The sequence below is a fragment of the Ambystoma mexicanum genome, chromosome 11 (assembly GCF_040938575.1).
Source record: "Ambystoma mexicanum isolate Mex_15411 chromosome 11, UKY_AmexF1_1, whole genome shotgun sequence".
NCBI classification, from domain to species: domain Eukaryota; kingdom Metazoa; phylum Chordata; class Amphibia; order Caudata; family Ambystomatidae; genus Ambystoma; species Ambystoma mexicanum.
Genome location: NC_090934.1, coordinates 1,473,740,257 through 1,473,767,476, shown reverse-complemented (window position 1 = coordinate 1,473,767,476; position 27,220 = coordinate 1,473,740,257). Strand labels below are relative to the sequence as shown.

Genomic DNA, 27,220 nt, shown 5'->3' with positions numbered 1-27,220 from the left:
GTTTGTGGTTGGTAGGGATATGAACATCTCTAGGCTGTTTGCAGTTGGTACCGATATGAAAATCTCTAGGCTGTTTGCGGTTGGCACCGATATGAACATCTGTAGGCTTTTTTCGGTTGCCACTGATATGAACATCTCTAAGCTGCTTGCGGTTGGTACCGATATGAACATCTCTAGGCTGTTTGTGGTTGGTGCCGATATGAAAATCTCTAGGCTGTTTGCGGTTGGTACTGATATGAAAATCTCTAGGCTGTTTGCGGTTGGCACCGATATGAACATCTCTAGGCTGTTTGTGGTTGGCATGGATATGAACATCTCTAGGCTGTTTGCGGAAAGCACGGTTATGAACTTCTCTAGGTTGTTTGCGGTTGGTACCGATATGAACATCTCTAGGCTGTTTGAGGTTGGTACCGATATGAAACTCTCTACGCTGTTTGCGGTTGGCACCGATATGAACATCTGTAGGCTGTTTGCGGTTGATATGGATATGAACATCTCTAGGCTGTTTGTGGTTGGCATGCATATGAACATCTCTAGGCTTTTTCGGTTGGCACCGATATGAACATCTCTAAGCTGTTTGGGGTTGGTACTGATAGGAACATCTCTAGGTTGTTTGCAGTTGGTACCGATATGAACATCTCTAGGCTGTTTGAGGTTGGTACCGATATGAAACTCTCTACGCTGTTTGCGGTTGGCACCGATATGAACATCTGTAGGCTGTTTGCGGTTGGTATGGATATGAACATCTCTAGGCTTTTTCGGTTGGCACCGATATGAACATCTATAAGCTGTTTGGGGTTGGTACTGATAGGAACATCTCTAGGCTGCTTGCGGTTGGCACAGATATGAACATCTCTAGGCTGTTTGCAGTTGGCACGGATATGAACATCTCTAGTCTGTTTGCGGTTGGTATGGATTTGAACATCTCTAGGCTGTTTGGGGTTGGTACTGATATGGACATCTCTAGGCTGTTTGCGGTTGGTACCGATAGGAACATCTCTAGGCTGTTTGTGGTTGGCACGGATATGAACATCTCTCGGCTGTTTGCGGTTGGCACGGATATGAACATCTCTAGGCTGTTTGAGGTTGGTACTGATATGAAAATCTCTAGGCTGTTTGCGGTTGGCACCGATATGAACATCTCTAGACTGTTTGCGGTTGGCATGGATATGAACACCTCTAGGCTGTTTGTGGTTGGCACGGATATGAACATCTCTCGGCTGTTTGCGGTTGGCACGGATATGAACATCTCTAGGCTGTTTGAGGTTGGTACTGATATGAAAATCTCTAGGCTGTTTGCGGTTGGCACCGATATGAACATCTCTAGGCTGTTTGCGGTTGGCATGGATATGAACACCTCTAGGCTGTTTGCGGTTGGCACCGATATGAACATCTCTAGGCTGTTTGTGGTTGGCACCGATATGAACATCTCTAGGCTGTTTGCGGTTGGTACCGATATGAACATCTCTAGGCTGTTTGCGGTTGGCACAGATATGAACATCTCTGGGCTGTTTGCAGTTGGCACGGATATGAACATCTCTAGTCTGTTTGTGGTTGGTATGGATATGAACATCTCTAGGCTGTTTGGGGTTGGTACCGATATGGACATCTCTAGGCTGTTTGTGGTTGGTACCAATAGGAACATCTCTAGGCTGTTTGCGGTTGGCTTGGATATGAACATCTCTAGGCTGTTTGCGGTTGGCACGGATATGAACATCTCTAGGCTGTTTGCAGTTGGTACGGATTTGAACATCTCTAGGTTGTTTGCGGTTGGCATGGATATGAACATCTCTAGGCTGTTTGTGGTTGGTATGGATTTGAACATCTCTAGGCTGTTTGGGGTTGGTACCGATATGAACATCTCTAGGCTGTTTGAGGTTGGTAGGGATATGAACATCTCTAGGCTGTTTGCAGTTGGTACCGATATGAACATCTCTAGGCTGTTTGCAGTTGGTACGATATGAAAATCTCTAGGCTGTTTGCGGTTGGCACCGATATGAACATCTGTAGGCATTTTCGGTTGCCACTGATATGAACATCTCTAAGCTGCTTGCGGTTGGTACCGATATGAACATCTCTAGGCTGTTTGTGGTTGGTACCGATATGAAAATCTCTAGGCTGTTTGCGGTTGGTACTGATATGAAAATCTCTAGGCTGTTTGCGGTTGGCACCGATATGAACATCTCTAGGCTGTTTGTGGTTTGCATGGATATGAACATCTCTAGGCTGTTTGCGGTTGGCCGGGTTATGAACTTCTCTAGGTTGTTTGCGGTTGGTACCGATATGAACATCTCTAGGCTGTTTGAGGTTGGTACCGATATGAAACTCTCTACGCTGTTTGCGGTTGGCACCGATATGAACATCTGTAGGCTGTTTGCGGTTGGTATGGATATGAACATCTCTAGGCTTTTTCGGTTGGCACCGATATGAACATCTCTAAGCTGTTTGGGGTTAGTACTGATAGGAACATCTCTAGGCTTCTTGCGGTTGGCACAGATATGAACATCTCTAGGCTGTTTGCAGTTGGCACGGATATGAACATCTCTAGTCTGTTTGTGGTTGGTATGGATTTGAACATCTCTAGGCTGTTTGGGGTTGGTACCGATATGGACATCTCTAGGCTGTTTGCGGTTGGTACCGATAGGAACATCTCTAGGCTGTTTGTGGTTGGCACGGATATGAACATCTCTCGGCTGTTTGCGGTTGGCACGGATATGAACATCTCTAGGCTGTTTGAGGTTGGTACTGATATGAAAATCTCTAGGCTGTTTGCAGTTGGCACCGATATGAACATCTCTAGGCTGTTTGTGGTTGGCATGGATATGAACACCTCTAGGCTGTTTGATGTTAGCACCGATATGAACATCTCTAGGCTGTTTGCGGTTGGCACGGATATGAACATCTCTAGGCTGTTTGAGGTTGGTACCGATATGAAACTCTCTATGCTGTTTGCGGTTGGCACCGATATGAACATCTGTAGGCTGTTTGCGGTTGGTATGGATATGAACATCTCTAGGCTGTTTGTGGTTGGCATGCATATGAACATCTCTAGGCTTTTTCGGTTGGCACCGATATGAACATCTCTAAGCTGTTTGGGGTTGGTACAGATATGAACATCTCTAGGCTGTTTGTGGTTGGTACCGATATGAAAATCTCTAGGCTGTTTGAGGTTGGTACTAATATGAAAATCTCTAGGCTGTTTGCGGTTGGCACTGATATGAACATCTCCAAGCTGTTTGCGGTTGGCATGGATATGAACATCTCTAGGCTATTTGCGGTTGGCACCGATATGAACATCTCTAGGCTGTTTGTGGTTGGCACCGATATGAACATCTCTAGGCTATTTGAGGTTGGTACCAATATGAAAATCTCTAAGCTGTTTGCGGTTGGCACCGATATGAACATCTGTAGGCTGTTTGTGCTTGGTACAGATATGAACATCTCTAGGCTGTTTGCATTTGGCATGGATATGAACATCTCTAGGCTGTTTGTGGTTGGCATGGATATGAACATCTCTAGGCTTTTTTCGGTTGGCACCGATATGAACATATCTAGGCTATTTGTCGTTGGCAGGGATATGAACATCTCTAGGCTTTTTTCAGTTGGCACTGATATGAATATCTCTAAGCTGTTTGCAGTTGGTACCGATAGGAACATCTCTAGGCTGTTTGTGGTTGGAAGGGATATGAACATCTCTAGGCTGTTTGCAGTTGGTACCAATATGAACATCTCTAGGCTGTTTGCAGTTGGTACCGATATGAAAATCTCTATGCTGTTTGCGGTTGGCACCGATATGAACATCTGTAGGCTTTTTTCGGTTGCCACTGATATGAACATCTCTAAGCTGCTTGCGGTTGGTACCGATATGAACATCTCTAGGCTGTTTGTGGTTGATACGGATATGAACATCTCTAGGCTGTTTGCGGTTGGCACCGATATGTACATCTGTAGTCTTTTTTCGGTTGGCACCGATATGAGCATCTCTAAGCTGTTTGCGGTTGGTATCAATAGGAACATCTCTAGGCTGTTTGTGTTTTGGCACGGATATGAACATCTCTAGGCTGTTTGCGGTTGGCACAGATTTGAACATCTCTAGGCTGTTTGGGGTTGGTACCAATATGAACATCTCTAAACTGTTTGCTGTTGGCACCGATATGAACATCTCTGGGCTGTTTTCGGTTGGTACAGATATGAACATCTCTAGGCTGTTTGTGGTTGGTACCGATATGAAAATCTCTAGGCTGTTTGAGGTTGGTACTAATATGAAAATCTCTAGGCTGTTTGCGGTTGGCACTGATATGAACATCTCCAAGCTGTTTGCGGTTGGCATGGATATGAACATCTCTAGGCTATTTGCGGTTGGCACCGATATGAACATCTCTAGGCTGTTTGTGGTTGGCACCGATATGAACATCTCTAGGCTATTTGAGGTTGGTACCAATATGAAAATCTCTAAGCTGTTTGCGGTTGGCACCGATATGAACATCTGTAGGCTGTTTGTGCTTGGTACAGATATGAACATCTCTAGGCTGTTTGCATTTGGCATGGATATGAACATCTCTAGGCTGTTTGTGGTTGGCATGGATATGAACATCTCTAGGCTTTTTTCGGTTGGCACCGATATGAACATATCTAGGCTATTTGTCGTTGGCAGGGATATGAACATCTCTAGGCTTTTTTCAGTTGGCACTGATATGAATATCTCTAAGCTGTTTGCAGTTGGTACCGATAGGAACATCTCTAGGCTGTTTGTGGTTGGAAGGGATATGAACATCTCTAGGCTGTTTGCAGTTGGTACCAATATGAACATCTCTAGGCTGTTTGCAGTTGGTACCGATATGAAAATCTCTATGCTGTTTGCGGTTGGCACCGATATGAACATCTGTAGGCTTTTTTCGGTTGCCACTGATATGAACATCTCTAAGCTGCTTGCGGTTGGTACCGATATGAACATCTCTAGGCTGTTTGTGGTTGATACGGATATGAACATCTCTAGGCTGTTTGCGGTTGGTACCAATATGAAAATCTCTAGGCTGTTTGCGGTTGGCACCGATATGAACATCTCTAGGCTGTTTGTGGTTGGCATGGATATGAACATCTCTAGGCTGTTTGTGGTTGGCACGGATATGAACATCTCTAGGCTTTTTTCGGTTGGCACTGATATGAACATCTCTAAGCTGTTTGCGGTTGGTACCGATATGAAACTCTCTAGGCTGTTTGCTGTTGGCACAGATATGAACATCTCTAGGCTGTTTGCAGTTGGCACGGATATGAACATCTCTAGTCTATTTGCGGTTGGTATGGATATGAACATCTCTAGGCTGTTTGCGGTTGGTACCAATAGGAACATCTCTAGGCTGTTTGCGTTTGGCACGGATATGAACATCTCTAGGCTGTTTGCGGTTGGCACCGATATGTACATCTGCAGTCTTTTTTCGGTTGGCACTGATATGAGCATCTCTAAGCTGTTTGCGGTTGGTATCAATAGGAACATCTCTAGGCTGTTTGTGTTTTGGCATGGATATGAACATCTCTAGGCTGTTTGCGGTTGGCACAGATTTGAACATCTCTAGGCTGTTTGGGGTTGGTACCAATATGAACATCTCTAAACTGTTTGCTGTTGGCACCGATATGAACATCTCTGGGCTGTTTTCGGTTGGTACAGATATGAACATCTCTAGGCTGTTTGTGGTTGGTACCGATATGAAAATCTCTAGGATGTTTGAGGTTGGTACTGATATGAAAATATCTAGGCTGTTTGCGGTTGGCACTGATATGAACATCTCCAAGCTGTTTGCGGTTGGCATGGATATGAACATCTCTAGGCTATTTGCGGTTGGCACCGATATGAACATCTCTAGGCTGTTTGTGGTTGGCACCGATATGAACATCTCTAGGCTATTTGAGGTTGGTACCAATATGAAAATCTCTAGGCTGTTTGCGGTTGGCACCGATATGAACATCTGTAGGCTGTTTGTGCTTGGTACAGATATGAACATCTCTAGGCTGTTTGCATTTGGCATGGATATGAACATCTCTAGGTTGTTTGCGGTTGGTACCGATATGAACATCTCTAGGCTGTTTGAGGTTGGTACCGATATGAAACTCTCTAGGCTGTTTGCGGTTGGCACCGATATGAACATCTGTAGGCTGTTTGCGGTTGATACGGATATTAACAACTCTAGGCTGTTTGCGGTTGGCATGGATTTGGACATCTCTAGGCTGTTTGTGGTTGGCACGGATATGAACATCTCTAGGCTTTTTTCGGTTGGCACTGATATGAACATCTCTAAGCTGTTTGCGGTTGGTACCGATAGGAACATCTCTAGGCTGTTTGCTGTTGGCACAGATATGAACATCTCTAGGCTGTTTGCAGTTGGCACGGATATGAACATCTCTAGTCTATTTGCGGTTGGTATGGATATGAACATCTCTAGGCTGTTTGGGGTTGGTACCGATATGGACATCTCTAGGCTGTTTGCGGTTGGTACCAATAGGAACATCTCTAGGCTGTTTGCGTTTGGCACGGATATGAACATCTCTAGGCTGTTTGCGGTTGGCACGGATATGAACATCTCTAGGCTGTTTGCAGTTGGTACGGATTTGAACATCTCTAGGTTGTTTGCGGTTGGCATGGATATGAACATCTCTAGGCTGTTTGTGGTTGGTATGGATTTGAACATCTCTAGTCTGTTTGGGGTTGGTTCCGATATGAACATCTCTAGGCTGTTTGTGGTTGGTAGGGATATGAACATCTCTAGGCTGTTTGCAGTTGGTACCGATATGAACATCTCTAGGCTGTTCGCAGTTGGTACCGATATGAAAATCTCTAGGCTGTTTGCGGTTGGCACCGATATGAACATCTGTAGGCTTTTTTCGGTTGCCACTGATATGAACATCTCTAAGCTGCTTGCGGTTGCTACCGATATGAACATCTCTAGGCTGTTTGTGGTTGGTACCGATATGAAAATCTCTAGGCTGTTTGCGGTTGGTACTGATATGAAAATCTCTAGGCTGTTTGCGGTTGGCACCGATATGAACATCTCTAGGCTGTTTGTGGTTGGCATGGATATGAACATCTCTAGGCTGTTTGCGGTTGGCACGGTTATGAACTTCTCTAGGTTGTTTGCGGTTGGTACCGATATGAACATCTCTAGGCTGTTTGAGGTTGGTACCGATATGAAACTCTCTACGCTGTTTGCGGTTGGCACCGATATGAGCATCTGTAGGCTGTTTGCGGTTGATATGGATATGAACATCTCTAGGCTGTTTGTGGTTGGCATGCATATGAACATCTCTAGGCTTTTTCGGTTGGCACCGATATGAACATCTCTAAGCTGTTTGGGGTTGGTACTGATAGGAACATCTCTAGGTTGTTTGCAGTTGGTACCGATATGAACATCTCTAGGCTGTTTGAGGTTGGTACCGATATGAAACTCTCTACGCTGTTTGCGGTTGGCACCGATATGAACATCTGTAGGCTGTTTGCGGTTGGTATGGATATGAACATCTCTAGGCTTTTTCGGTTGGCACCGATATGAACATCTATAAGCTGTTTGGGGTTGGTACTGATAGGAACATCTCTAGGCTGCTTGCGGTTGGCACAGATATGAACATCTCTAGGCTGTTTGCGGTTGGCACGGATATGAACATCTCTAGGCTGTTTGAGGTTGGTACTGATATGAAAATCTCTAGGCTGTTTGCGGTTGGCACCGATATGAACATCTCTAGACTGTTTGCGGTTGGCATGGATATGAACACCTCTAGGCTGTTTGTGGTTGGCACGGATATGAACATCTCTCGGCTGTTTGCGGTTGGCACGGATATGAACATCTCTAGGCTGTTTGAGGTTGGTACTGATATGAAAATCTCTAGGCTGTTTGCGGTTGGCACCGATATGAACATCTCTAGGCTGTTTGCGGTTGGCATGGATATGAACACCTCTAGGCTGTTTGCGGTTGGCACCGATATGAACATCTCTAGGCTGTTTGTGGTTGGCACGGATATGAACATCTCTAGGCTGTTTGCGGTTGGTACCGATATGAACATCTCTAGGCTGTTTGTGGTTGGCACAGATATGAACATCTCTAGGCTGTTTGCAGTTGGCACGGATATGAACATCTCTAGTCTGTTTGTGGTTGGTATGGATATGAACATCTCTAGGCTGTTTGGGGTTGGTACCGATATGGACATCTCTAGGCTGTTTGCGGTTGGTACCAATAGGAACATCTCTAGGCTGTTTGCGGTTGGCTTGGATATGAACATCTCTAGGCTGTTTGCGGTTGGCACGGATATGAACATCTCTAGGCTGTTTGCAGTTGGTACGGATTTGAACATCTCTAGGTTGTTTGCGGTTGGCATGGATATGAACATCTCTAGGCTGTTTGTGGTTGGTATGGATTTGAACATCTCTAGGCTGTTTGGGGTTGGTACCGATATGAACATCTCTAGGCTGTTTGAGGTTGGTAGGGATATGAACATCTCTAGGCTGTTTGCAGTTGGTACCGATATGAACATCTCTAGGCTGTTTGCAATTGGTACGATATGAAAATCTCTAGGCTTTTTGCGGTTGGCACCGATATGAACATCTGTAGGCATTTTCGGTTGCCACTGATATGAACATCTCTAAGCTGCTTGCGGTTGGTACCGATATGAACATCTCTAGGCTGTTTGTGGTTGGTACCGATATGAAAATCTCTAGGCTGTTTGCGGTTGGTACTGATATGAAAATCTCTAGGCTGTTTGCGGTTGGCACCGATATGAACATCTCTAGGCTGTTTGTGGTTGGCATGGATATGAACATCTCTAGGCTGTTTGCGGTTGGCCGGGTTATGAACTTCTCTAGGTTGTTTGCGGTTGGTACCGATATGAACATCTCTACGCTGTTTGAGGTTGGTACCGATATGAAACTCTCTACGCTGTTTGCGGTTGGCACCGATATGAACATCTGTAGGCTGTTTGCGGTTGGTATGGATATGAACATCTCTAGGCTTCTTGCGGTTGGCACAGATATGAACATCTCTAGGCTGTTTGCAGTTGGCACGGATATGAACATCTCTAGTCTGTTTGTGGTTGGTATGGATTTGAACATCTCTAGGCTGTTTGGGGTTGGTACCGATATGGACATCTCTAGGCTGTTTGCGGTTGGTACCGATAGGAACATCTCTAGGCTGTTTGTGGTTGGCACGGATATGAACATCTCTCGGCTGTTTGCCGTTGGCACGGATATGAACATCTCTAGGCTGTTTGAGGTTGGTACTGATATGAAAATCTCTAGGCTGTTTGCGGTTGGCACCGATATGAACATCTCTAGGCTGTTTGCGGTTGGCATGGATATGAACACCTCTAGGCTGTTTGAGGTTGGTACCGATATGAAACTCTCTACGCTGTTTGCGGTTGGCACCGATATGAACATCTGTAGGCTGTTTGCGGTTGGTATGGATATGAACATCTCTAGGCTGTTTGTGGTTGGCTTGCATATGAACATCTCTAGGCTTTTTCGGTTGGCACCGATATGAACATCTCTAAGCTGTTTGGGGTTGGTACTGATAGGAACATCTCTAGGTTGTTTGCAGTTGGTACCGATATGAACATCTCTAGGCTGTTTGAGGTTGGTACCGATATGAAACTCTCTACGCTGTTTGCGGTTGGCACCGATATGAACATCTCTAGGCTGTTTGCAGTTGGCACGGATATGAACATCTCTAGTCTGTTTGTGGTTGGTATGGATTTGAACATCTCTAGGCTGTTTGGGGTTGGTACCGATATGGACATCTCTAGGCTGTTTGCGGTTGGTACCGATAGGAACATCTCTAGGCTGTTTGTGGTTGGCACGGATATGAACATCTCTCGGCTGTTTGCGGTTGGCACGGATATGAACATCTCTAGGCTGTTTGAGGTTGGTACTGATATGAAAATCTCTAGGCTGTTTGCGGTTGGCACCGATATGAACATCTCTAGGCTGTTTGCGGTTGGCATGGATATGAACACCTCTAGGCTGTTTGAGGTTGGTACCGATATGAAACTCTCTACGCTGTTTGCGGTTGGCACCGATATGAACATCTGTAGGCTGTTTGCCGTTGGTATGGATATGAACATCTCTAGGCTGTTTGTGGTTGGCATGCATATGAACATCTCTAGGCTTTTTCGGTTGGCACCGATATGAACATCTCTAAGCTGTTTGGGGTTGGTACTGATAGGAACATCTCTAGGTTGTTTGCAGTTGGTACCGATATGAACATCTCTAGGCTGTTTGAGGTTGGTACCGATATGAAACTCTCTACGCTGTTTGCGGGTGGCACCGATATGAACATCTGTAGGCTGTTTGCGGTTGGTACCGATATGAACATCTCTAGGCTGTTTGAGGTTGGTACTGATATGAAAATCTCTAGGCTGTTTGCGGTTGGCACCGATATGAACATCTCTAGACTGTTTGCGGTTGGTACCGATATGAACATCTCTAGGCTGTTTGTGGTTGGCACGGATATGAACATCTCTCGGCTGTTTGCGGTTGGCATGGATATGAACATCTCTAGGCTGTTTGCGGTTGGCATGGATATGAACATCTCTAGGCTGTTTGAGGTTGGTACTGATATGAAAATCTCTAGGCTGTTTGCGGTGGGCACCGATATGAACATCTCTAGACTGTTTGCGGTTGGTACCGATATGAACATCTCTAGGCTGTTTGTGGTTGGTACGGATATGAACATCTCTAGGCTGTTTGCGGTTGGTAATGATATGAACATCTCTAGGCTGTTTGCGGTTGGCACGGATATGAACATCTCTAGGCTGTTTGCAGTTGGTACCAATATGAACATCTCTAGGCTGTTTGAGGTTGGTACCGATATGAAAATCTCTAGACTGTTTGCGGTTGGCTCCGATATGAACATCTGTAGGCTGTTTGCGGTTGGTACGGATATGAACATCTCTAGGCTGTTTGTGGTTGGCAGGGATATGAGCATCTCTAGGCTTTTTTCGGTTGGCATTGATATGAACATCTCTAAGCTGTTTGCAGTTGGTACCGATAGGAACATCTCTAGGCTGTTTGTGGTTGGCATGGATATGAACATCTCTAGGCTATTTGCGGTTGGCACAGATATGAACATCTCTAGGCTGTTTGCGGTTGGTATGGATTTGAACATCTCTAGGCTGTTTGGGGGTGGTATCAATATGAACATCTCTAGGCTGTTTGTGGTTGGTACGGATATGAACATCTTTAGGCTGTTTACGGTTGGTACCGATATGAACATCTCTAGGCTGTTTGCAGTTGGTACCGATATGAAAATCTCTAGGCTGTTTGCGGTTGGCACCGATATGTACATCTGTAGTCTTTTTTCGGTTGGCACTGATATGAGCATCTCTAAGCTGTTTGCGGTTGGTATCAATAGGAACATCTCTAGGCTGTTTGTGTTTTGGCACGGATATGAACATCTCTAGGCTGTTTGCGGTTGGCACAGATTTGAACATCTCTAGGCTGTTTGGGGTTGGTACCAATATGAACATCTCTAAACTGTTTGCTGTTGGCACCGATATGAACATCTCTGGGATGTTTTCGGTTGGTACAGATATGAACATCTCTAGGCTGTTTGTGGTTGGTACGGATATGAACATCTCTAGGCTGTTTGCAGTTGGTACGGATTTGAACATCTCTAGGTTGTTTGCGGTTGACATGGATATGAACATCTCTAGGCTGTTTGTGGTTGGTATGGATTTGAACATCTCTAGGCTGTTTGGGGTTGGTACCGATATGAACATCTCTAGGCTGTTTGTGGTTGGTAGGGATTTGAACATCTCTAGGCTGTTTGCAGTTGGTACCGATATGAACATCTCTAAGCTGTTTGCGGTTGGCACCGATATGAACATCTGTAGGCTGTTTGTGCTTGGTACAGATATGAACATCTCTAGGCTGTTTGTGGTTGGCACGGATATGAACATCTCTAGGCTTTTTTCGGTTGGCACCGATATGAACATATCTAGGCTATTTGTCGTTGGCAGGGATATGAACATCTCTAGGCTTTTTTCAGTTGGCACTGATATGAACATCTCTAAGCTGTTTGCAGTTGGTACCGATAGGAACATCTCTAGGCTGTTTGTGGTTGGAAGGGATATGAACATCTCTAGGCTGTTTGCAGTTGGTACCAATATGAACATCTCTAGGCTGTTTGCAGTTGGTACCGATATGAAAATCTCTATGCTGTTTGCGGTTGGCACCGATATGAACATCTGTAGGCTTTTTTCGGTTGCCACTGATATGAACATCTCTAAGCTGCTTGTGGTTGGTACCGATATGAACATCTCTAGGCTGTTTGTGGTTGATACGGATATGAACATCTCTAGGCTGTTTGCGGTTGGTACCAATATGAAAATCTCTAGGCTGTTTGCGGTTGGCACCGATATGAACATCTCTAGGCTGTTTGTGGTTGGCATGGATATGAACATCTCTAGGCTGTTTGTGGTTGGCACGGATATGAACATCTCTAGGCTTTTTTCGGTTGGCACTGATATGAACATCTCTAAGCTGTTTGCGGTTGGTACCGATATGAAACTCTCTAGGCTGTTTGCTGTTGGCACAGATATGAACATCTCTAGGCTGTTTGCAGTTGGCACGGATATGAACATCTCTAGTCTATTTGCGGTTGGTATGGATATGAACATCTCTAGGCTGTTTGGGGTTGGTACCGATATGGACATCTCTAGGCTGTTTGCGGTTGGTACCAATAGGAACATCTCTAGGCTGTTTGCGTTTGGCACGGATATGAACATCTCTAGGCTGTTTGCGGTTGGCACCGATATGTACATCTGCAGTCTTTTTTCGGTTGGCACTGATATGAGCATCTCTAAGCTGTTTGCGGTTGGTATCAATAGGAACATCTCTAGGCTGTTTGTGTTTTGGCATGGATACGAACATCTCTAGGCTGTTTGCGGTTGGCACAGATTTGAACATCTCTAGGCTGTTTGGGGTTGGTACCAATATGAACATCTCTAAACTGTTTGCTGTTGGCACCGATATGAACATCTCTGGGCTGTTTTCGGTTGGTACAGATATGAACATCTCTAGGCTGTTTGTGGTTGGTACCGATATGAAAATCTCTAGGATGTTTGAGGTTGGTACTGATATGAAAATATCTAGGCTGTTTGCGGTTGGCACTGATATGAACATCTCCAAGCTGTTTGAGGTTGGCATGGATATGAACATCTCTAGGCTATTTGCGGTTGGCACCGATATGAACATCTCTAGGCTGTTTGTGGTTGGCACCGATATGAACATCTCTAGGCTATTTGAGGTTGGTACCAATATGAAAATCTCTAGGCTGTTTGCGGTTGGCACCGATATGAACATCTGTAGGCTGTTTGTGCTTGGTACAGATATGAACATCTCTAGGCTGTTTGCATTTGGCATGGATATGAACATCTCTAGGCTGTTTGTGGTTGGCACGGATATGAACATCTCTAGGCTTTTTTCGGTTGGCACCGATATGAACATATCTAGGCTGTTTGTCGTTGGCAGGGATATGAACATCTCTAGGCTTTTTTCAGTTGGCACTGATATGAACATCTCTAGGCTGTTTGTGGTTGGTAGGGATATGAACATCTCTAGCCTGTTTGTAGTTGGTACCGATAGGAACATCTCTAGGCTGTTTGCAGTTGGTACCGATATGAAAATCTCTATGCTGTTTGCGGTTGGCACCGATATGAACATCTGTAGGCTTTTTTCGGTTGCCACTGATATGAACATCTCTAAGCTGCTTGCGGTTGGTACCGATATGAACATCTCTAGGCTGTTTGTGGTTGGCATGGATATGAACATCTCTAGGCTGTTTATGGTTGGCACGGATATGAACTTCTCTAGGTTGTTTGAGGTTGGTACCGATATGAACATCTCTAGGCTGTTTGAGGTTGGTACCGATATGAAACTCTCTAGGCTGTTTGCGGTTGGCACCGATATGAACATCTGTAGGCTGTTTGCGGTTGGTACGGATATGAACAACTCTAGGCTGTTTGCGGTTGGCATGGATATGGACATCTCTAGGCTGTTTGTGGTTGGCACGGATATGAACATCTCTAGGCTTTTTTCGGTTGGCACTGATATGAACATCTCTAAGCTGTTTGCGGTTGGTACCGATAGGAACATCTCTAGGCTGTTTGCTGTTGGCACAGATATGAACATCTCTAGGCTGTTTGCAGTTGGCACGGATATGAACATCTCTAGTCTATTTGCGGTTGGTATGAATATGAACATCTCTAGGCTGTTTGGGGTTGGTACCGATATGGACATCTCTAGGCTGTTTGCGGTTGGTACCAATAGGAACATCTCTAGGCTGTTTGCGGTTGGCACGGATATGAACATCTCTAGGCTGTTTGCGGTTGGCACGGATATGAACATCTCTAGGCTGTTTGCAGTTGGTACGGATTTGAACATCTCTAGGTTGTTTGCGGTTGGCATGGATATGAACATCTCTAGGCTGTTTGTGGTTGGTATGGATTTGAACATCTCTAGGCTGTTTGGGGTTGGTTCCGATATGAACATCTCTAGGCTGTTTGTGGTTGGTAGGGATATGAACATCTCTAGGCTGTTTGCAGTTGGTACCGATATGAACATCTCTAGGCTGTTTGCAGTTGGTACCGATATGAAAATCTCTAGGCTGTTTGCGGTTGGCACCGATATGAACATCTGTAGGCTTTTTTCGGTTGCCACTGATATGAACATCTCTAAGCTGCTTGCGGTTGGTACCGATATGAACATCTCTAGGCTGTTTGTGGTTGGTACCGATATGAAAATCTCTAGGCTGTTTGCGGTTGGTACTGATATGAAAATATCTAGGCTGTTTGCGGTTGGCACCGATATGAACATCTCTAGGCTGTTTGTGGTTGGCATGGATATGAACATCTCTAGGCTGTTTGCGGTTGGCACGGTTATGAACTTCTCTAGGTTGTTTGCGGTTGGTACCGATATGAACATCTCTAGGCTGTTTGAGGTTGGTACCGATATGAAACTCTCTACGCTGTTTGCGGTTGGCACCGATATGAACATCTGTAGGCTGTTTGCGGTTGATATGGATATAACCATCTCTAGGCTGTTTGTGGTTGGCATGCATATGAACATCTCTAGGCTTTTTCGGTTGGCACCGATATGAACATCTCTTAGCTGTTTGGGGTTGGTACTGATAGGAACATCTCTAGGTTGTTTGCAGTTGGTACCGATATGAAACTCTCTACGCTGTTTGCGGTTGGCACCGATATGAACATCTGTAGGCTGTTTGCGGTTGGTATGGATATGAACATCTGTAGGCTTTTTCGGTTGGCACCGATATGAACATCTATAAGCTGTTTGGGGTTGGTACTGATAGGAACATCTCTAGGCTGCTTGTTGATGGCACAGATATGAACATCTCTAGGCTGTTTGCAGTTGGCACGGATATGAACATCTCTAGACTGTTTGCGGTTGGCATGGATTTGAACATCTCTAGGCTGTTTGTGGTTGGTACTGATATGGACATCTCTAGGCTGTTTGCGGTTGGTACCGATAGGAACATCTCTAGGCTGTTTGTGGTTGGCACGGATATGAACATCTCTCGGCTGTTTGCGGTTGGCACGGATATGAACATCTCTAGGCTGTTTGAGGTTGGTACTGATATGAAAATCTCTAGGCTGTTTGCGGTTGGCACCGATATGAACATCTCTAGACTGTTTGCGGTTGGCATGGATATGAACACCTCTAGGCTGTTTGCGGTTGGCACCGATATGAACATCTCTAGGCTGTTTGCGGTTGGCACGGATATGAACATCTCTAGGCTGTTTGCGGTTGGTACCGATATGAACATCTCTAGGCTGTTTGAGATTGGTATCGATATGAAAATCTCTAGGCTGTTTGCGGTTGGTACCGATAGGAACATCTCTAGGCTGTTTGTGGTTGGCACGGATATGAACATCTCTCAGCTGTTTGCGGTTGGCACGGATATGAACATCTCTAGGCTGTTTGAGGTTGGTACTGATATGAAAATCTCTAGGCTGTTTGCGGTTGGCACCGATATGAACATCTCTAGGCTGTTTGCGGTTGGCATGGATATGAACACCTCTAGGCTGTTTGCGGTTGGCACCGATATGAACATCTCTAGGCTGTTTGCGGTTGGCACCGATATGAACATCTCTAGGCTGTTTGCGGTTGGCACAGATATGAACATCTCTAGGCTGTTTGCAGTTGGCACGGATATGAACATCTCTAGTCTGTTTGTGGTTGGTATGGATATGAACATCTCTAGGCTGTTTGGGGTTGGTACCGATATGGACATCTCTAGGCTGTTTGCGGTTGGTACCAATAGGAACATCTCTAGGCTGTTTGCAGTTGGCTTGGATATGAACATCTCTAGGCTGTTTGCGGTTGGCACGGATATGAACATCTCTAGGCTGTTTGCAGTTGGTACGGATTTGAACATCTCTAGGTTGTTTGCGGTTGGCATGGATATGAACATCTCTAGGCTGTTTGTGGTTGGTATGGATTTGACCATCTCTAGGCTGTTTGGGGTTGGTACCAATATGAACATCTCTAGGCTGTTTGAGGTTGGTAGGGATATGAACATCTCTAGGCTGTTTGCAGTTGGTACCGATATGAACATCTCTAGGCTGTTTGCAGTTGGTACGATATGAAAATCTCTAGGCTGTTTGCGGTTGGCACCGATATGAACATCTGTAGGCATTTTCGGTTGCCACTGATATGAACATCTCTAAGCTGCTTGCGGTTGGTACCGATATGAACATCTCTAGGCTGTTTGTGGTTGGTACCGATATGAAAATCTCTAGGCTGTTTGCGGTTGGTACTGATATGAAAATCTCTAGGCTGTTTGCGGTTGGCACCGATATGAACATCTCTAGGCTGTTTGTGGTTGGCATGGATATGAACATCTCTAGGCTGTTTGCGGTTGGCCGGGTTATGAACTTCTCTAGGTTGTTTGCGGTTGGTACCGATATAAACATCTCTAGGCTGTTTGAGGTTGGTACCGATATGAAACTCTCTACGCTGTTTGCGGTTGGCACCGATATGAACATCTGTAGGCTGTTTGCGGTTGGTATGGATATGAACATCTCTAGGCTTTTTCGGTTGGCACCGATATGAACATCTGTAAGCAGTTTGGGGTTGGTACTGATAGGAACATCTCTAGGCTTCTTGCGGTTGGCACAGATATGAACATCTCTAGGCCGTTTGCAGTTGGCACGGATATGAACATCTCTAGTCTGTTTGTGGTTGGTATGGATTTGAACATCTCTAGGCTGTTTGCGGTTGGTACCGATAGGAACATCTCTAGGCTGTTTGTGGTTGGCACGGATATGAACATCTCTCGGCTGTTTGCGGTTGGCACGGATATGAACATCTCTAGGCTGTTTGAGGTTGGTACTGATATGAAAATCTCTAGGCTGTTTGCGGTTGGCACCGATATGAACATCTCTAGGCTGTTTGCGGTTGGCATGGATATGAACACCTCTAGGCTGTTTGCGGTTGGCACCGATATGAACATCTCTAGGCTGTTTGCGGTTGGCACGGATATGAACATCTCTAGGCTGTTTGCGGTTGGTACCGATATGAACATCTCTAGGCTGTTTGAGATTGGTATCGATATGAAAATCTCTAGGCTGTTTGCGGTTGGTACCGATAGGAACATCTCTAGGCTGTTTGTGGTTGGCACGGATATGAACATCTCTCGGCTGTTTGCGGTTGGCACGGATATGAACATCTCTAGGCTGTTTGAGGTTGGTACTGATATGAAAATCTCTAGGCTGTTTGTGGTTGGCACCGATATGAACATCTCTAGGCTGTTTGCGGTTGGCATGGATATGAACACCTCTAGGCTGTTTGCGGTTGGCACCGATATGAACATCTCTAGGCTGTTTGCGGTTGGCACAGATATGAACATCTCTAGGCTGTTTGCGATTGGTACCGATATGAACATCTCTAGGCTGTTTGAGATTGGTATCGATATGAAAATCTCTAGGCTGTTTGCGGTTGGCACCGATATGAACATCTGTAGGCTGTTTGCGGTTGGTACAGATATGAACATCTCTAGGTTGTTTGCATTTGGCACATATATGAACATCTCTAGGCTGTTTGTGGTTGGCACGGATATGAACATCTCTAGGCTGTTTGTCGTTGGCAGGGATATGAACATCTCTAGGCTTTTTTCGGTTGCACTGATATGAACATCTCTAAGCTGTTTGAAGTTAGTACCGATAGGAACATCTCTAGGCTGTTTGTTGTTGGCATGGATATGAACATCTCTAGGCTGTTTGCGGTTGGCACGGATATGAACATCTCTAGGCTGTTTGCGGTTTGTGCAGATTTGAACATCTCTAGGCTGTTTGGGGTTGGTACCGATATGAACATCTCTAGGCTGTTTGTGGTTGGTAGGGATATGAACATCTCTAGGCTGTTTGCAGTTGGTACCGATATGAACATCTATAGGCTGTTTGCAGTTGGTACCAATATGAAAATCTCTAGGCTGTTTGCGGTTGGCACCGATATGAACATCTGTAGGCTTTTTCCGGTTGCCACTGATATGAACATCTCTAAGCTGCTTGCGGTTGGTACCGATATGAACATCTATAGGCTGTTTGTGGTTGGTACGAATATGAACATCTCTAGGCTGTTTGCGGTTGGTACCGATATGAAAATCTCTAGGCTGTTTGCGGTTGGTACTGATATGAAAATCTCTAGGCTGTTTGCGGTTGGCACCGATATGAACATCTCTAGGCTGTTTGTGGTTGGCATGGATATGAACATCTCTAGGCTGTTTGCGGTTGTCACGGATATGACCATCTCTAGGCTGTTTGCGGTTTGCACGGATAAGAACTTCTCTAGGTTGTTTGCGGTTGGTACCAATAAGAACATCTCTAGGCTGTTTGAGGTTGGTACCGATATGAAACTCTCTAGGCTGTTTGTGGTTGGCACCGATATGAACATCTGTAGGCTGTTTGCGGTTGGCACGGATATGAACATCTCTAGGCTGTTTGTGGTTGGCACGGATATGAACATCTCGAGGCTTTTTTCGATTGGCACGGATATGAACATCTCTAAACTGTTTGCGGTTGGTACCGATAGGAACATCTCTAGGCTGTTTGCGGTTGGCACGGATATGAACATCTCTAGGCTGTTTGCAGTTGGCACGGATATGAACATCTCTAGTCTGTTTGCGGTTGGTATGGATTTGAACATATCTAGGCTTTTTGGGGTTGGTACCAATATGGACATCTCTAGGCTGTTTGCGGTTGGTACCAATAGGAACATCTCTAGGCTGTTTGCAGTTGGCAAGGATATGAACATCTCTAGGCTGTTTGCAGTTGGCACAGATATGAACATCTCTAGACTGTTTGCGGTTGGTACGGATTTGAACATCTCTAGGCTGTTTGGGGTTGGTACCGATATGAACATCTCTAGGCTGTTTGCGGTTGGCACTGATATGAAAATCTCTAGGCTGTTTGCGGTTGTCCTGGATATGAACATCTCTAGGCTGTTTGCGGTTGGTACCGATATGAAAATCTCTAGGCTGTTTGAGGTTGGTACTGATATGAACATCTCTAGGCTGTTTGTGTTTGGCATAGATATGAACATCTCTAGGCTGTTTGCGGTTGGTACGGATTTGAACATCTCTAGGCTGTTTGGGGTTGGTACCGATATGAACATCTCTAGGCTGTTTGCGGTTGGCACTGATATGAAAATCTCTAGGCTGTTTGCGGTTGGCCCGGATATGAGCATCTCTAGGCTGTTTGCGGTTGGCACGGATGAACATCTCTAGGCTGTTTGCGGTTGGTACCGATATGAACATCTCTAGGTGTTTGTGATTGTCACGGATATGAAAATCTCTAGGCTGTTTGCAGTTGGCACTGATATGAACATCTCTAGGCTGTTTGCGGTTGGCACCGATATGAACATCTCTAGGCTGTTTGTGGTTGGCACGGATATGAACACCTCTAAGCTGTTTGTGGTTGGTACAGTTATGAACATCTCTAGGCTGTTTGAGGTTAGCACTGATATGAACATCTCTAAGCTGTTTGTGGTTGGTACCAGTATGAACATCTCTAGGCTGTTTGCGGTTGGTACCGATATGAACATCTCTAGGCTGTTTGGGGTTGGTACGGGTATGAACATATCTAGGCTGTTTGGGGTTGGTACCGATATGAACATCTCTAGGCTGTTTGCGGTTGGCACTGATATGAAAATCTCTAGGCTGTTTGCGGTTGTCCTGGATATGAACATCTCTAGGCTGTTTGCGGTTGGTACCGATATGAAAATCTCTAGGCTGTTTGAGGTTGGTACTGATATGAACATCTCTAGGCTGTTTGCGGTTGGTACGGATTTGAACATCTCTAGGCTGTTTGGGGTTGGTACCGATATGAACATCTCTAGGCTGTTTGCGGTTGGCACTGATATGAAAATCTCTAGGCTGTTTGCGGTTGGCCCGGATATGAGCATCTCTAGGCTGTTTGCGGTTGGCACGGATGAACATCTCTAGGCTGTTTGCGGTTGGTACCAAAATGAACATCTCTAGGTGTTTGTGGTTGTCACGGATATGAAAATCTCTAGGCTGTTTGCAGTTGGCACTGATATGAACATCTCTAGGCTGTTTGCGGTTGGCACCGATATGAACATCTCTAGGCTGGCACGGATACGAACATTTCTAAGCTGTTTGCGGTTGGTACGGATTTGAACATCTCTAGGCTGTTTGGGGTTGGTACCGATATGAACATCTCTAGGCTGTTTGCAGTTGGCACTGATATGAAAATCTCTAGGCTGTTTGCGGTTGTCCTGGATATGAACATCTCTAGGCTGTTTGCGGTTGGTACCGATATGAAAATCTCTAGGCTGTTTGAGGTTGGTACTGATATGAACATCTCTAGGCTGTTTGTGTTTGCACAGATATGAACATCTCTAGGCTGTTTGCAGTTGGCACGGATATGAACATCTCTAGACTGTTTGCGGTTGGCATGGATTTGAACATCTCTAGGCTGTTTGTGGTTGGTACTGATATGGACATCTCTAGGCTGTTTGCGGTTGGTACCGATAGGAACATCTCTAGGCTGTTTGTGGTTGGCACGGATATGAACATCTCTCGGCTGTTTGCGGTTGGCACGGATATGAACATCTCTAGGCTGTTTGAGGTTGGTACTGATATGAAAATCTCTAGGCTGTTTGCGGTTGGCACCGATATGAACATCTCTAGGCTGTTTGCGGTTGGCATGGATATGAACACCTCTAGGCTGTTTGCGGTTGGCACCGATATGAACATCTCTAGGCTGTTTGTGGTTGGCACGGATATGAACATCTCTAGGCTGTTTGCGGTTGGTACCGATATGAACATCTCTAGGCTGTTTGCGGTTGGCACAGATATGAACATCTCTAGGCTGTTTGCAGTTGGCACGGATATGAACATCTCTAGTCTGTTTGTGGTTGGTATGGATATGAACATCTCTAGGCTGTTTGGGGTTGGTACTAATATGAACATCTCTAGGCTGTTTGCGGTTGGCACTGATATGAAAATCTCTAGGCTGTTTGCGGTTGTCCTGGATATGAACATCTCTAGGCTGTTTGCGGTTGGTACCGATATGAAAATCTCTAGGCTGTTTGAGGTTGGTACTGATATGAACATCTCTAGGCTGTTTGCGGTTGGTACGGATTTGAACATCTCTAGGCTGTTTGGGGTTGGTACCGATATGAACATCTCTAGGCTGTTTGCGGTTGGCACTGATATGAAAATCTCTAGGCTGTTTGCGGTTGGCCCGGATATGAGCATCTCTAGGCTGTTTGCGGTTGGCACGGATGAACATCTCTAGGCTGTTTGCGGTTGGTACCGATATGAACATCTCTAGGTGTTTGTGGTTGTCACGGATATGAAAATCTCTAGGCTGTTTGCAGTTGGCACTGATATGAACATCTCTAGGCTGTTTGCGGTTGGCACCGATATGAACATCTCTAGGCTGGCACGGATACGAACATTTCTAAGCTGTTTGCGGTTGGTACGGATTTGAACATCTCTAGGCTGTTTGGGGTTGGTACCGATATGAACATCTCTAGGCTGTTTGCAGTTGGCACTGATATGAAAATCTCTAGGCTGTTTGCGGTTGTCCTGGATATGAACATCTCTAGGCTGTTTGCGGTTGGTACCGATATGAAAATCTCTAGGCTGTTTGAGGTTGGTACTGATATGAACATCTCTAGGCTGTTTGTGTTTGCACAGATATGAACATCTCTAGGCTGTTTGCGGTTGGTACGGATTTGAACATCTCTAGGCTGTTTGGGGTTGGTACCGATATGAACATCTCTAGGCTGTTTGCGGTTGGCACTGATATGAAAATCTCTAGGCTGTTTGCGGTTGGCCCGGATATGAGCATCTCTAGGCTGTTTGCAGTTGGCACGGATGAACATCTCTAGGCTGTTTGCGGTTGGTACCGATATGAACATCTCTAGGTGTTTGTGGTTGTCACGGATATGAAAATCTCTAGGCTGTTTGCAGTTGGCACTGATATGAACATCTCTAGGCTGTTTGCGGTTGGCACCGATATGAACATCTCTAGGCTGTTTGTGGTTGGCACGGATATGAACACCTCTAAGCTGTTTGTGGTTGGTACAGTTATGAACATCTCTAGGCTGTTTGAGGTTAGCACTGATATGAACATCTCTAAGCTGTTTGTGGTTGGTACCAGTATGAACATCTCTAGGCTGTTTGCGGTTGGTACCGATATGAACATCTCTAGGCTGTTTGGGGTTGGTACGGGTAGGAACATATCTAGGCTGTTTGCGGTTGGCACCAATATGAACATCTCCAGGCTGTTTGCGGTTGGCACGGATATGAACATCTCTAAGCTGTTTGCAGTTGGCACGTATATGAACATCTCTAGGCTGGCACGGATACGAACATTTCTAAGCTGTTTGCGGTTGGCACGGATATGAACATCTCTAGGCTGTTTGCCTTTGGCACGGATATGAACAGCTCTAGGCTGTTTGGGGTTGGTACTAATATGAACATCTGTAGGCTGTTTGCGGTTGGCACGGATATGAACATCTCTAGGCTGTTTGCGGTTGGCATGGATATGAACAGCTCTAGGCTGTTTGGGGTTTTTACCGATATGAACATCTCTAGGCTGTTTGCGGTTGGCACGGATATGAACATCTATCAGCTGTTTGCGGTTGGCACTGATATGAACATCTCTAGGCTGTTTGCGGTTGGTACAGATATGAACATCTCTAGGCTGTTTGCGGTTGGTACCAAGCAGACAGGTTAGCCATAGGGGCAGCCCTAGGATTATGGAGTTGAAAAATTGACAGCATGTCAATAAACTCAAGGAAGATGCTCTTACCTGTTGCCTCACACACTATTCATTACAAAAACCAAACTGATAAACTCAGAAGTCATATGAGCGTAAAAAGCGCAACACACCTGTCACTGCAAGTCCCAATGTTACTGAATTTGGACCTGCAAATCTGGGCGCACACATAGCTTTGCACTCGAGTGCCCAAGCCTTTGATCTTGCCAGAGACAGCAGCCACTTGTAAGATTTGCTGTAAGGTCTTGGCTGGTGGGACATTATTAACATGCTCGGGCTGTACCCAGAACGGTCTCTGGGGCCTCCCTATCTAGAGAGGGCCCTGCACTAGTGCAAAGGTCGGTTTTACTTCTATGGCCTCTAGATCCCCAGTGCACACATTAAAGCCCCTCTCTTTCAGCGCATTCGTCCAATGGTTGGCTGGAGTGCACGGGGCGTGCCTTACACGAGCAGCGAGAGGTTCATTCCTGCAAAACGATGAAGGAAAGCAGGACTGGGCTGAGCGTCAGTCTCACTGTCTGAGTGCCGAGGGATGGCATGTACTGAGCGAGGAAGCCTCTTGAGGTTGGGTATATTATCACGTGTGCAGGCATGCATAGCTGGGGCAGTGACTCAGGCTAATGCCAGCATGCCAAGTACCCCACTCTCTCCGCCTCTCTTCCGCTCCAGCTAACTGTGTCTCCCTCCCTCTCTCTCGCTGTCTGTCACACCCCATCTGGAGCACTCACTTTTCTGTCTTTCTCCCTCTCCCGGTTCCATGTCATTTCCAGGAGTAGATCACTTTGTGGTCATTGCTTTGCGACAGTTTACATCGAAATGTATTTTTATGGGGGTCACCGCCAACCTTACCCCTTCACTACAGCCCTTACCCCCAGCCCATCCCCATTTACACCTTAACCCACACATGTAAACGTATCGACACCCTCATTTAAGAAGACGACATGACAGCTCTATTGCCTCAACAATGCAAAGTATTATGGATAACATCTGTTGTGCTATCCAAGCTGTGTGACGGAGAGGGCGCCAGGCCAGTACAGACACCGCAGGATTTTGTGAATGGTATTTTTCCAGATGTAGGAAACATCTTCCCCAATAAAACTTCAAGGGTGTTGTTGCGCTTCAGTGAAATGGGATTCGGGAAATGTGGGCCATCTCTCGCAAACACGCCTCAGAGTTAGCGACCAGTGATGGTAGGATTGCGAAGCTTGGAACAAGACCCATTTGTTGTGATCTTGGGCACAATGTCCTGCACGTAGTCATGTTTTATTGTGCAAAAGAAGGTCATAAGTGGGGCGAAGGCCCATATAAAATTCATGGAAGAATACTGAGAGGAACTTAAATTTTTTTTTATCTAAAACAATATAAAAATAATCCCTGCATCTTCGTTGCCATCACTGCCAGCTCTTGGACAGTCAAGATTGTTTTTTCACAATAGAAAACCTGCCCTATTTCTCTGTACCATCCGATTAAGGGTTCTTCGCAAGCCCCCACCCCTTCCGCGCAGCGTGAAATGAGTTACTAGGCAATTATTACAGCTTTAAGAAAAAAATGAAACTGCTTGACCGCACTGACCCAGTCTAGTATATGTACCCTGAAAATTACAAGGAAGCCCTCAACGTGGAACCTCACTCTCATAATGGCAGGAATAGTGTGAAGGACGTGCTTCTGGAAAAGGCAAGAGATTGGGGCCTAAAGGGAACAAAGCAAGGTTCAGTTCAGAGTGTGGGCACCACAGAGACACCATGAGTTCACCACTTGCTCAGTATTGGGTGATCGTTTGTGCACAATAGCTCATGAGGGTCCAACAAGTGTCCGGTGCTCCCTTAATACGCGTTCTTCTCAATGTTCCAGATACAGCCACCAGAAGAAAAGCCCCGCAACCCAATCGAATGATCCGACTTAGAATTAATAGGATTGCAAAACAATTCATGGTGTTCCGACATTTAGGGAACCGATGCAAAATCCCAAATAGCAAATAATAATTCAGAATAAGAACTGACACTCTACTTCCAAGAAGTGCAATCCCACATATACAAGACGGGGGCCCGATTGTGTGGGGGGAATCCTACCGGCCCAATGTGGGCATAGAGTCCCCATCAAAGAGCCGCCCCAGGCCGAGAGAAACCCCGAGCAGATCATGCGGGGACGTGCGCCCTCAAACTACAAATGGATTGGCAAATGCAACCCTGGAATCTGCTGGCACTGCCTTGTGCCTTGCCCTCTTCCCATAAATATTAACGGATCTGTCTGAGGACTGCGAATTCCAAATACCAGATTCGAAAATGTTGAATTCCATTTTTCTTTTTGTACAAGTACATGAGGGGGTAGACCCCCCGCCGCCCATGTACCATAATCCCCTCACATAATGTAATACCTTAACCCATAGAATGTGCAGCAAAATCTTTGACAGTTTCGCATTCAGTGTTTTCGAATACGCAGTATTTTGTAGTGATCCCAAGATTAACAACCCCTTTAGTCTGACTTTCAAAACAATTCTTGGGCAAACTATAACTGTGTCCATTGCATACAACTGATAATGCTTTAAGGAGACAGAGGTGAGTCATAGTGCAACGGTTCAGAGAAGCATACATTGCAGTTCTCAAGTAATGACTAATACAAGGCTGTAGAGAAGGAACTAAGTACACCCACCTCAACCACTTCGCCCATATTGCCCATATGTTGGGAACCAGAGTGTGAGACATGTGTGGTACCAGTGAAAATACTGATGCCGAGGAGAATCCTGGAGGCAAGGTTCCCATTGAGGAAACCATACTTGCATACGAGACAGTATGATGGCCATTTGAATGAAATCCCGGAAGAAGCAGGACCAATGAATATCAAAGAAGAATGGTGACATTATGCAGAGCCGAGCTGACGTACATGGAAGAGATGCAGAGACTGGAGAATGCAGATATTCTATAAGGCATCAAGAAAGTATCAAAGTTAAGTGACATCTTGGGATCAAGATGAAGAAACTTATGCTACAGAACTGATGAAGATGTCAAGTCAGTTTACCTGTTTACAGATGCAAAGAAACACAAGCAGATTAAGTATTCTTGAGGCTAGCTAAGTAATGAATAGATTGCGGCATGCACCAATATATACATATATATATATATAAGTGAGTAAATAATGGATGTTTCCACTACATACTATAGCAGAACGGGGCCAAAGAAGGAAGGCTTCTCTTACAGTGTGTCGCAGTTAGAAAACAAGTGAATTACAAAGTGAATCTCAGAAAGGCGAGACTGGATGAGCCAAGAAGCCATGGTCTTATCCGGCTGGAGTGAGCAGACATTAGATACAAATCATGTGAAAGAACAGAGCTCCTGTTCAGAGGGAATGGACAAAAACAAGGAAGACGTCAGAGGTCTATCAGAAAATAGTATTTTAAATACACTAGGACTCCATTTTGTGGTCTTCAGTCACGTGGAAGGATGAAGTTGGATGAACATGATGGTCACACCTACGTATGAGGGCAGAGCGTGCCTTCACTCCCCTGAATTCTCCGGAGCTAAGAATACTCCCAAGGACAAGTTCAAAGCCCTAATTGACAGCAGACTACTGAGGTGATGATAGATGAATATGCTAATTGGTGGGAAGCTATGGTTGGAGACTTGCTCACCAGCACCTGGAAGCCCAGCCTGTGTGCTGCTAACGTAGGTGGAAAAGTACTGACGGAGGTTAGAGTGCCAACCAATGGTAGGGGCGGTGTTATTAAGAGTCCTATAGTTTGTGTAGTGAATGGAACGTTGTGTATTTAGTGACGTTCATAGTGACCTGTTTAAGGGGAGGGCTTAGTTGCCCCACCTGATGTTAAAAAGCCTATCACTATTTTTCACTCCTGTAGATGAGTATGGATTGCATACTTAGAGGTTCCTTAAGAACCAATCACTTTCTTCACAAGGCTTTT

At 45.4% G+C, this 27,220-nt stretch overlaps 1 protein-coding gene across 1 annotated transcript; it reads right to left on the bottom strand.

Annotated features, from left to right (window-relative positions):
• Positions 1–12,625: 12,625 nt before the first annotated feature.
• LOC138505169 (uro-adherence factor A-like) lies at positions 12,626–14,563 on the bottom strand. Its single transcript, XM_069625440.1, has one exon. The coding sequence runs from the start codon at positions 14,561–14,563 to the stop codon at positions 12,626–12,628; it is 1,938 nt and encodes a 645-aa protein (XP_069481541.1).
• Positions 14,564–27,220: the final 12,657 nt, after the last annotated feature.